The sequence below is a fragment of the Dipodomys spectabilis genome, unplaced genomic scaffold (genome assembly GCF_019054845.1).
Source record: "Dipodomys spectabilis isolate Male_0828 unplaced genomic scaffold, ASM1905484v1 ptg000241l, whole genome shotgun sequence".
In the NCBI taxonomy this organism is placed as follows: Eukaryota; Metazoa; Chordata; class Mammalia; order Rodentia; family Heteromyidae; genus Dipodomys; species Dipodomys spectabilis.
The window spans coordinates 7,247,381-7,259,616 of NW_024870918.1; the positions used below are offsets into that span (position 1 = coordinate 7,247,381).

Here is a 12,236-nt window from a genome sequence, read left to right on the forward strand (position 1 = left end):
TTAAAGTTAAAAACTCATTTAACATAAAGATCTAAAATTTCCCTCTACTATTCAACTCTTCTTCATACTGAGATAGCCCTTTTCTTGTTGGTCGTGGAGCTTGAACTCTGGGCTTGGGCAGTCCCTCAGCTCAAGGTGAGCTCTCTACCACTTGAGCCATAGCCCCACTTCCTGTTTTCTAGTAGCTTATCGGAGTTAAAGAGTCTCATGGACTTTCCTGCCCAGGCTGGCTTTGAACCTCAATCCTCAGATCTCAGCCTCCTGAGTACCTAGGATTACAGGCATGAGCCACTGGCACCTGCTGAGTTAGTACTCTTAGCACATTGACTTCTACATACACCTCTTCTCCATTTGAAGCAAAAGTAGCAGAAAAGCACTGACAAAAGTGAACCTGGGTTAAGTATTTCCATCTCCAAGTAATCCCTGAGACACAATGGTTCTGTTCTTGGCTTTAGTTGTTCTATGGGCAAACCTGGCACATACCTGTTATCACTTATTTGGTACAACTCCTGCCCAAGACCAAATCCATGGTTCCATCTCTACAAAACCAAAGCCCAAGCAGAAATTAAAACAATTGTTCCTGTAAACAAAGTCATACACACTTTACAGATCTTCATCACAAGTCACTGGTAAAAAAGCACAGTATGAAAAAGGGATATAGGCAATTCATGGTTTAAATTTCTTTCCCCAAGTCTTAAAAACTGTTCAGATCCTACAGGCGCCTAGTCAATTCTCTGAAAATTCCTAATCATGTATCATTCTGAAAATGTTTCCAACATCATTTCATGTTTCTCGCCTAGCCACATATGAACTCAAGGAGGGCAATGGAAAATGAGTTTGTTTATAGCCATGTAAAGGTCTACATAACTATAAAGCTGAATATAAAACATTTTCTACTTTATAACCTACTAGGATTCTAACTAAGGCTTAAAAACCCAATGAACAAGTGGAATTATCCCTCTGTACATGGCTTTTATTATTTACATAATACAATATAGCATCAATGCTGAATAGCATGATTATGTGCAATACATAAATATGAACTATCTGTACACATCTGCAAATCTAAATCAGGACTAAGGTACATAAAATTGAAAGCAAAACTGAATGCTTTGAAAGTAAAAACTAGGACCGAACACTGCAATAAATCAGAAGTAGTGCCCTGTGTACATACATTAACTATTTACAGATGAAAACAGGCATTACCACAACACTAACTATACTCATTTATATATAAAAAACACAAGTTTCATACATCACAAAAAAACCTTCCATTATAACACAGAAGTGATATTACCAGACAAGCATCAGTGAAGTATACTGCCTTTTCTAGTTGTTATTGTACAATGCTGTAAATAATGCAGCCCATGCAATACACCCAAGAACACTAGAGTCCTACACCCAAGTACAATTAATAGGATAAAGCAGCCCTCTGCAAGTGGTGCTGGATACCACTAAGAAGTCTACTGCAGCCATGTTGGTTATGCTTCTCCATGCAGAAGGGTACAGTTACATTAAAAACTGAAGTCTTTTAAAAAGCTTTATAAACATTCTTTCTTGAACCAAACATTCAACAAAAGATGCACGTGAAAAATTAACTGTTCAGATACCTTTGTAACTTAAAATTCAGATGCATGTTACTCAATAAAGCTGCTGTATGTGAAACCAAACGTAGAGTTCTAATTTCTTCATGTAAACAAATCAATCCTAGTGCAGTTCTGTGCTATATATTTTTATTAATGAGTAACGCAGGTATCTTCTGGTGCAGGCCAGCATAAGCTTCAAAGATTATCTCAAGACCCTGTTGATGGCTTGATGGTTTTACTTATAGCCAGTTGCGATGTTTACCTTTTGCAGAATGTCTTATAGCTTTTAGAAGACCAACTGAACCAGGCTTACATATGGCATCAAATACTGGTTTTCAATGAAAGGAAGGTCTGATCCTCTTTATAGCTTTCTTCCTGCTTTCCAAAAATATGTTGAAATTAAGAGGGTGCGTTTAACTATGGTAGAAGTAGACTGCCAGTCCTTTTCTGGTGTACCATTTTTTTAAAAATACAGGCACATAACACTAGCCAAAGATTATACCTTGATTACATTTCCAAAAGGCAGGTATGCTGCAAACATGCAGAGATTTTTTTTTTTTTTGGCACACGGGAACTAAATTTTGTCCCTATTCATCTTTGTTATTTCAATTTACTGTGCAGATTTTCACCCAATTTTATTCAGGGGAGGGCATATACATTTTTTAGGGCTGTATCTGTTCAATTCTGCCTGTAACAAACACCCAAACATCCTAAAATATCAATTATAAGACAGACAAGTGTAAAGTAAAACTCTGGAGAACATCAAAGGAAAATGGCCATGCATCTGCTCTTTAATGTTTTCCTACGATATATTAAAATAAAAACAAAGTTTCAGTCTCTTCACAAGTAGTAATTTATATTCTCTGGATTTTTTCAGCGACAACAACTGGATTCTCTTTTCTGATTTTTGCTGCAGCTTCTGCTTTGTAATCATATGGACAGTTGTGCTTGTCAGAGTAACGGTGAAGTCCACAAAACAAATTTCCACATCGGCAGTCAAATCCTGTACAAACAAAGAGTAGGCTGCATCACTTGAGAACTGTGACAATTAAAGGGGGAAAAGAGAGTCCTATAGTCACTATAGAAAAGGAGCTGTTTTTTTTCACTGCTTTGCAAAATGAAAGCATGTCAACTCTTGATAGTCTGTCACTTTAAATTGCCAAAGAACCTAACCTTAACTCTGACATGGTGAGAAATCCAAGTAACTATAATAGTTTTCCAAGACTTAACAGGGATTGTGAAGGAAAGTGCTTTGTGCTTTGTAAGTCAGATCACATAGGGAAAATAAAATGGGCTATTTGTCAGCTAGCTAATCCTATGAGATAATTTCCTTCCATTGAGTCTCAGACATTACAAGGTTTCAAGTCAGGCTGACCTGAATTCAAAACATAACCCTGTAGTTAAATACCAAATGGAAGCAAGCAAAAGCATCTATAGAACAATTTCATGAATCAAAGGAGATGAATTTTATCCAATAACGGGAAACAATTTAGAATTAACTTAAGGCCGTCTCTTAACACTAAGACACCACCTCCAGTGCTGCTGTTATTTTTGAGATTGGTTCTATTTCCTTCCTAGAGCATACCTGGGTTATGATCTGCCTAGAATAGATAACAGGCACATACACCATGGTCAACATTTTGTTGAGCAGGGATCTTAAGAACTTTCCTGCTTTGGCTGGCCTTGAACCATAATCCTCTCAACTTCAGCCTCCCACAAAACTATGATCGTAAGAGTGAATTACTGGCACCCAACTGGTGGTAATCACCAAAATTAAACCCAACCTCCTCTCAGCCCATTAGCCTATTCCCCCAACTCTGCCCTTTCAAGAGAACCTAAAAGTTTTTGTCTAAGATTCATCAGTCCCCAGGGAAAGCCCAAGACGAAGATTTTCTTGTTAACTGTAGGCAGTACACACAAAATTATCTCATGTCTTCTTAGTACCTGTAAGGCCAACTTTCTTTCTACACATGAAACATCTGTTCTTCTTTGGTTTGGGCAACTCAGGAGCTTTTTCTTCACTTTGAGAAGTACTTGGCTGAGAAACTGATGGACTGGGCTGAGTGACAACTGAAAAATAAGGTTAGACGTCAGAAATTTGTCTAGAAACCACTAGCTGAAAATGATCTAAGACAAAAAGAAAAACAAGAGAATCAGGAAAAGTCATACATTTTCAGAAAATGTACTGTTAGCACTTTCTTAAAGTATTATTTTCCACTTTAATATTAGGCTTTCAGGGAGAAAACTTCCTCCCAGTCCATAATAAATGCCCCTCTAGCTCTATGACTAAATTCTTTTAAAGTCAGTCTAACAGCTAGTAGGAGAAAACAACCATGTAATTCTATTTTAAAGACCTGAAAAATACTGACTGCATGCTTAGCCTCTCACATTAGTTTCTTATTTATAGGGCAGTTCAAACTTACTACTCTGCAGTAAGCTTAGCTGCCAACCAAGGTACTGGACCTTAAGTCATTAAACAGAAACACCTTGAAACAACCAATTTTGGCAAAGAACAACTATTAATCCATAAATCAAGTTTAAATCTCTTTTACGTTCCAAAATAATTATTTTGCTATTTTCAGAAAGTATATGAAATTCTGGAACTTTTTAGTTCTTCATGAGTCAGGGTAACCTAGCCCCAGCTGGGCTCAACCTCATGACTCCTCCTGCATGCTTGGACTCAGTGGCACATAGAACAGCATGGCCGCTTGGAAGGTTTTTACAAACTGTCTTCTTAAAGACTAGCAAATAGTCTGATGAGGTTTGTGATGTTCTGATGTGAGAACAGTAATCACTCCAGAGGTAGAATAGAATACTTTGCATTTTTAAATATTTACTGTATTAACTCTGAATGACAAGATATAAGATAAACAAAGGACTTGTTCTTCATCTATAAGAGTCCTAAGTTTTAATTCACATTTGACAATGTTAGAAAGTCATAATGATCAAAAGTTGTAGATTGCATTAATGCCTGTATTTCCACTAATTGGTCAAAATACCAAAGTCCACCCATACTTGAAACACTGTAAATCCTCAAGTTTTAATACTAATCCAAATCCTAAAAATAGCAAATTCACATCTGAAATGCTGAAAGAAATTCAGTTTAAACAACATTCTAGAACTAATACCATTAGTATATTCAAACCTTTAGAGCAAACAGATTGGATCGTGCATTGGCTTTAGTGATGAGTAGAGTAGTGCATTCTATAGCTGGAGTAGCAAAATGCTCCTTTACCTGATTCTTTTCCCTACTAAGCCACTATCACAACCTTTTCGTAACTTTTTGTGATGTAGTTGGGGGCATAGGTGTTGGCCTTCTCCTTGTCTACATCTAAAAACTTAACAGTAAGTAATCCTTGGATATACAAGGAAGTTGGGGGAAGAAAAAAAATACAGTGAAGGCAAACAGCAGTGGACTGACCACAGAATGACTACCAAGTAACTATAACTACATCTCTAATCTTAAATGGCTTCCAAAATCACATTAAAAAAAAAAACCACAAGTATAGACACCAATTTACTTTTATTTAAAAGGATGAAACTCATTTCAAAATATCAAATACAAATAAACTGACCTGACTTTTGATGACCAAAGAGTTTGACTTGTAATACTGGTATACATGTAAAATTGGATGAGGGCAAAAAACAAGCCTCCAAAACAAATTATATAACCACTAATACCATTTTCTTTGTTTTTGTTGCTTTCAATGGCCACTCTACCAATAAATTTATTTGAGTGAATAAACTATGTGCACACAGATAATCCTAACAAGTCAGTCTTGCTGCAATATTATTACTTCTGGTTGTGCTATAAGCATAGTCGCAAGGTTACTGCCTATTGAAAAACCAAACTGAGTTTTAAAATACTATTGAGTTATCAGACAGTCCACTTTTTCAACTTCTAGTATTCAGTATATTCTCTTTCTTGAATTTTTCTACACATGGATAGTATCAAGATTAAAGTTCCTTTTTATTATAAACTTTTTTTTAAGGCCTTGAAATTGAAAAATTTTCAACACATTGTCTCCAGGTAACAAACTTGTAGATTTGAGAGTAATGAGGAGATAAGCAGAGAATAAGGAACAGAACTTAGTATATTCTTAATGATTGCTAGTTCTTTGGCTTGGTCTGTATTTCAATAGCTCTCTCCCTCTTCTTTGGTCTTTCAATTGGAAGGAAAAGAATACCACCACCAACTCTTTCTCATACTACCAAGTCGAGAACTGAACTAGTATTAAACAAAAAGCATACCTGGCTCTGACACCTCTGTTTTCGGGGTAGTTATTTTGTCCTCTCTTGAAATGCTCATTTCTGTCATTTGCTGAGTTACAGGCAAGGCAGCCACAGGCACATTTCTATTTGAGTTCAAGCAAACAATTATTTTTAAAGATGTTATGAGTACTCCTTTTTGTCAGTTCAACTTTAAATTGTGTGTTATTTCCAACATAATCAAATGGAACTAGATATCTTCAAGGTTTTGGAAAAAAAATAGATTCTCTTCATAACTAGTTTAGAATAAAGTAATTTGATAAATACTTATCTACTTATGGCTGCATATTTGTATAGAACATCATCTTCTCTTATAACCAGTAATAAATTTTAGCTGTGCCTATAACTTAAGGACAAAGAAGCAGCTGTGCAAACATCTTGTGTGGAACTCTATGTCTGCAGTCTCCCTCTCTACAGTCCCTAAAGCTCAATTACAAGGAAATAAAAATACATTAATTCACTCCAGGAAAAGGAAACAAGTTTCTTTCACTGTTTAAAAACAAAGAAACACCAAACACACAAAATTTCCAACTGTATTCTTGAGGAAGGTATGAAATGTATTCTGACATACAGCTTTTTATTCAATGACCCAGAAGTGAGATATTAAAGAACAATGGAACCCTTGATTGCGTAATACAAAGCCAAGGGCACCTGATACCTCCATTACTATACAGAAAACTGACATCCTGATTTCCTCTTCCTATAACCACCCCATAATCTTTCATCTTACCTTGATTTTTCAGATGTGCTGCCAGCAGCACCTTCACAGTTGTTTAAGCTAGCATCTGCTCTTTGTACAGATGCAGAATCTGAGGTAGGACTGTTGGAACCACTAGCTGTTCCTATTTAAGAAAAACAAAAGATCTATAAATAACAAATCAACACTAAAAAGCTTGCTTAGTATTGATTTAATAAATAATAATACCTGCATTAATTGGTTAGTGATTTAAGCACTTTCACTGCATTGCAATCCTACACTTAAAAGTTGAGTATCCAAACAAAAAATTTAAAAGTTACATCCAATAAACATGTAACACCTCAAAAATACAACTGAAAAAGCTAGAAGATACTTGTAGATACTCCTTCCTGAGGCAGTCATGTCAAGTACTTGCATTGTTCCTTTAAATTTAAGTTCTTGTAAGGTCTTCTCTCCTTGGGCTTTCAGAATTCTGTCTTGGACCCTCATTCTTGGTTTTATATTTTGTCTCCAAAGCTCTTCAACTGTGTTTTCCTTGGAAACAACTTACCCATTGGGCTCATTCTGCCACTATTCTGCTGTCTCTGAAGATGTTCTTTGTAGCAAACAGAACACATTCCATTTGTCCTAGGATTCCCATAAAAGCCACATCCTGTACTACACAGCATGGGTCCTGGGGTCTGATTAGTCTCCTGAGCCATGTTTTCTTCTATGAACAAAACAAAGCAAAATTTTAGACATTAGTAGAAGAAATTAGTAAGTCACCAAAATAATCACCACTGTACCTTTGTATTTCTAAATACTGTCATTAACAAAGCCCAAATGTTATTTATCATAAAAAGATGGAACTGGGCCTGAGAAGGTGGCTCAGTGGTAGAGTGATTGCCTTGCATGCATAAGGACCGGGGTTTGATTCCTCAGCACCACATAAGCAGAAAAAGCCGAAAGTGCCGCTGTGGCTCAAGTGATAGAGTGCTAACCTTGAGCTAAAGAACTGAGGGACAGTTCAGGCCCCAGGACCGACAAAAAAAAAAAAAAAGAAAGAAAAGAAAAGATGTAACTCAATTTGTTACCTTTATAAAACAAAGAAGGTTTAACCAATGAAATTGAAAACCATAAAGAAATTCTACCTTGAATTACTAAAATGATAATTTTACGTGTTACTCATCTTAGCTTCAGTGTTTAAAAATCTCATAAATTTTAATCAAATTTGGAAATTGGACATATTTGGGCCATATCAGTAACTTAATTTTTAAGGGAGGCACATTTGTAATCTGTATTCATTTAAAGGCACAACTGTGTGTACAGCATCTATTACCAGTCACAAATTTCTCAACCAGATTATCAATTATATTTGTCTTCTTCCCACTAAAAGACACCTTTCCAAGCTTGAATATGATGTATTAAGCAATATGAAAACATAATCTTTAGTAATGGTTAATATTTAATGCTGGATTACCAGATGAAACTTTATGCAAGCACACCTTTGCTTTTACAGAAATCCTGTTAAAATGAGTATAAAAATAGTATGAAGTTAAATATACTGTCTTCCTCTGGTTAAGAGAAAATACGCATTAAGAAAAATCACTTTTGAAAGCTATGTAAGTATTTGAGAGCTTTTAAAGAGAAAGTATGTGCTAACTTGTGTTCACTCAGTTTTGCAACTATCATACTAGAATATACCCTCTATTGAACTTTAAAAGTGTTTTTATATTAACTCTACCCAAAATTTTACAGAAAGAGGGAAGGTATAACCAATTTGACATTATCAGAATGCTAGTTAACTTTTGCTCCCCTAAACATTGAAATGATAGCACTCTTTCTTTCCTTTTGTAAGCAAAAGGTATCTCGAAATCCAAGCTTGGATGGATAAAGTCCAAACTCTACAACTTACTTTGAACAATACTAATTTAGTTGACACTGTCTCTTTAAATAGTAAGTGGAATTTAGCTGACTCATTTTGAGCCGGGTAAACATTTCAACATCAACTCAGTTGAGGTTTTTAAATATTGAACAGGAGTAAAAAAATGATTCAAGCAGGAAATTATGTACTTTTTTTATCCCCATGGTGAACAAAAAGGTGGGCCATTATCAATTATGCTAGTTCACTTTCTATACGGTGAGTTGGCTAAGACTTTATAAGATGACATATCAAAGCATGTAATTTTAATTAGTTGGAATAAATTCTTAGAAATAAAACGGAGGAGACCTAACTACCTTCAATTCATTGTAATTTAACCTTGAAAACAGAGACGCAGATATCAGAATATTCTATACAGCTTCCCATCTTTTAGATTTTTTTCCCTCTAGAAAGTCAGCTTTTAAATGCCATCACATGCACAGCTTGCCTTAATATTCCTCAGAAGCTGAGATCACATGGGAGGGCGCTTCAGCCTGTCACAAGGCTGCAATGTGACAGGCTGAGCTGGATGGAGGTTCGCTCACATAAAGCCTAGTCAACAGGGGCCTCTGAAATCAGCTTCTATTTATATCTCAGAGCTTGCCAACTCCTACACAACCCCAAGAACTAAAGATGCCGCATCCATATATCTAACATAAAAAAAAAAAAAAAAGCAAGTAAGACTGCCCATTTTTTTAAGAGTAGGACTAAAGAACAATCTCAAGTAAGCACCATTTATCACCAAAGAAGCCAAAATGGTCAAGACTGTTTATGTTAAAACAAAACTAAGCCAAGTGGAGAGCATGGAGGCACAAAGAACCCTTACAATTTAGTGGCAATTACTAGGGAAGGGAAAGAGGGGTTATGTCCTCCCATCAAGTACTGAACTCACTTGTTTAGAAAAATTCAAGTTTCAAGAAACATGTGCCTCTACTAGGTAGGCACAGATGGAGCACTTCACGTGTGGATAGATGGCAGCTCTCTAACTCAAGACTTTGCAAAAATACTCGTGTGTAAGAAAAAAAAAACATTACCAACCCCAAATCTATAGCTTTACATCTATGGAAGTTATTTAAGGTGCATAAGATGTTTTAAGACGGCAAGGAAACCCACTCACCTGGGGGAGGCCCGAGTTCTAGAATTCTAGGATCTGTCACTTAAAAGTCAGTGACCTTGGGCAAGTCTTTAATTCTCTAGATCTCACTCAAGTTCCTTCTGCCAGAGACAGATTTTTTTTTTTTTAAAAATGCCTCTTTCCAGGCTATCGGGCCTAAAAAACAAAAAAAAAAAAATAGAGAACTAAAACAAATTCGTCGGGGAGGGGAGGGGTGAAAGAGAATACTGCCGTACTTCCACCGTGGAGGACGAGTAAGCCCTGTAAAAATTATCTTTAAAAGGTATCTCAAAATTACCTTAAAAAATTATCTTAAAAGTGAGCTTCTAGAATCTCTTTCGGTGACTGGAGACGAATTGGGACCCGGCTCCCGTGACCTACATATCCCACTTCACCTTAAAACATGACCTCAGGCAATCATTCTTTCGGGAGGGATTTAGTCCATTACCGGCTCCTTTTTATAATAATAAAAAAAAAAAAACATCGACGGAGGAGAACACGTCCACATAATAATAATAATTAATAACCATGATCACAGCCAGCCCCGAAGCGCGTCGGCGCGCGGGCCGGACACAAAGGTGGTGCCCGGTGCGCGCACGCGGGGCTCCGCTCCGAGCGCTCGGCGGGCCTGGGCTCGGCGGGCCGGCCGATCGCAACGAGGGCCGGCTCCCGGTCCCGTCCGGCCCGCCCCGGCCGAGGCCTCACGCCGGGAAGCCCGACGGGGCCTTCCCCCAAAACCACTGAGTCACGGCCGCCGGCGGCTCCGGCCGGGCCGGGGAGGCCGGGGCGGCGAGCGCGGCCCCGCGGGGGAGCGGAGCGGGGCGGGGGGGAGCGGGGGGGGGCGCAGCCGCCACCTCCGCCGCCGCCTTTGTTTTCTCCGAGCCCGGCTGCCCACGCCGAGCGCCATCGTCTCGGGGCGGGGGGAGACGGACGCGAGCCCCCGGAGCCCGGCCCCGCCGAGGCTGCGCGCCGGGCATTGTTCCCCGGCCGTGCGGGCCCGGGGCGGGGGGGGGGGGGGCCGCGGCCCGCGAGCGGGAGGACGCCTCCGGACACAAAGACGGAGGCCGGGCTCCCTCCCTCCCTCCCTTCTCCTCCGACGCCGCCATTCGCGGCCCCGTGCGGGGAGGCCCGAGGCCCTCACGCCCGGCCCCAGCCCCGCACCACTCACCCTGCGCGAAATGCCCGGATGCAGACGCCGAGCTGGCGCGCGCGCCGGACGTCGGGGCGGTGGGGCCGGGCCTGAGGCCTCCAGGAAGGCAGGAGCCGGGCGCCCCGGGGCCGCGGCCGCTGCAGGCCGCACGGAGCTGCTGCCGCCGCCGCCGCCGCCGCCGCCGCGGGGTCCTCCTTTGTTCCAGCAGCGGCGCCGAGCGCGGCCGGGACACGCCGGGGCTGGGGAAGGGGCGGAGGGACGCGGGGCGGGGAGGAGGGCGGGGAGCCCAGGAGGCGGCGGCGGAGGAGGCCGGACCCGGGGCCGCGGCGGCTAACGCTCTCGCAGGCGTTCGCCGGCCGTCGCTTGGCGTCTCCGCCGGCGGCGGGACGGGCCGAGGAAGCGGGCCGGAGAGCGGGCGCGGCGCCGCGGGGCCCGGGCGTCGAGGAAGCCGGCCGAAGGCGTCGTCCGTGGGCTCCGGCCACCACCGGGGCGGGGGCGGGGGGAAAGCAGCGCGGCTCCCGGCAGCGAGCGAACCCCTCGCGAGGTGCACCCCTCTCCGCGGATCCGGCCGACTGACGCGGGCCCGCCCTCCCGCTCCCGTGCCCAGGGCGGAGGGGGCGGGGCCGGGGCGGGGCCTGCGCGTCAGCGAAAATCCCGGCGGCGGCCGGCGCGGTGACGTCACGCCGCCAGACACGCCCCTCCGCCCTTCAGTCACGGGCTGGTGGGCGGGGCCGGGCCGAGGGGCGGGGCCAGGCGAGGCCGAGCGGGGCGGGGCCGGGGCGAGGGGCGGGGCCGAGCGGGGCGGGGCCGAGCGGGGCGGCCCCGCGGTCCGGCCGGGCCGAGGCCCTGGCGGCGCGCCCGGCCCCGGGGTGGAGGCAGTGTCTATTTTTACCCGGATGGTCCGCCCGCCACCTTCGCTCCCCGCGTCCCTCCCGCTCTCTCCCCGCTCTGCCCCCTCCCCCCCGAGTTCTCACGCTTCGCCTCCGGCCCTCCCGCCTCGCCCCCGCCCGGAAGGAGCGCGGCCCATCCCTCCGGTGTTTACCAGGCCTCCGGCCCGCCGCGGGGCCAGGTCCAGCGGGGCCCGGCCCGGCCGCGCGGGGCGGGACGGGGCGGCCAAGGTCACGGCGGCCGGGGCCGAGGCCGGAGCCCCGCGCCCGCCCGCCCGCCCGCCCCGCGCCCCGACCCCCGACGGCCCCCGACGGGCTCCGCCTCCATCCCGAACCCCCGCGGCTTCGGGATCGCGGAGGCGCGGGCACGCGGTGGAGGCCCCTTCCGGTTTCCCGAAGTGGCTGACAACAACAACAACAGCAGTAATCATAATAGGTCATCTGGGGTGATAGACTCAGGCCCCCGCCTTCCCAGGGCATGGTGTGCGTGACTCAGGAACGCGTGTTTTAAGTCGGACTTCCGCTGATTTCCCGTGTTGTGAGTTTCAGGGGACCCCGTCGGGGCTGTGGGCCAGCAGCTCTCCGCTGATTTCCCGTGGTGGTGTGAGTTTCAGGGGACCCCGTCGGGGCTGT

General features: G+C 43.6%; 2 protein-coding genes across 3 annotated transcripts; both read right to left on the reverse strand.

The window, feature by feature from the left end:
- Positions 1-955: 955 nt before the first annotated feature.
- On the reverse strand, positions 956-10,866 carry Zfand5 (zinc finger AN1-type containing 5). Of its 2 annotated transcripts, none has more exons than XM_042699326.1 (6): positions 10,735-10,866; positions 7,103-7,261; positions 6,586-6,697; positions 5,838-5,941; positions 3,531-3,656; positions 956-2,589 (listed from the first exon to the last, which is right to left on the reverse strand). In XM_042699326.1, the coding sequence occupies exons 2-6, from the start codon at positions 7,251-7,253 to the stop codon at positions 2,441-2,443; spliced, it is 642 nt and encodes a 213-aa protein (XP_042555260.1). In that variant the 5' UTR covers positions 7,254-7,261; positions 10,735-10,866; the 3' UTR covers positions 956-2,440. The 2 variants fall into 2 exon arrangements, with proteins under 2 accessions (XP_042555260.1, XP_042555259.1); XM_042699325.1 differs by lacking the exon at positions 10,735-10,866 and adding an exon at positions 9,570-9,687.
- Positions 10,268-12,034, reverse strand: LOC122124672 (basic proline-rich protein-like). Its single transcript, XM_042699365.1, has 2 exons — positions 11,713-12,034; positions 10,268-11,598 (listed from the first exon to the last, which is right to left on the reverse strand). Exons 1-2 carry the CDS (start codon positions 12,032-12,034, stop codon positions 10,268-10,270), a joined length of 1,653 nt encoding a protein of 550 aa, XP_042555299.1.
- Positions 12,035-12,236: the final 202 nt, after the last annotated feature.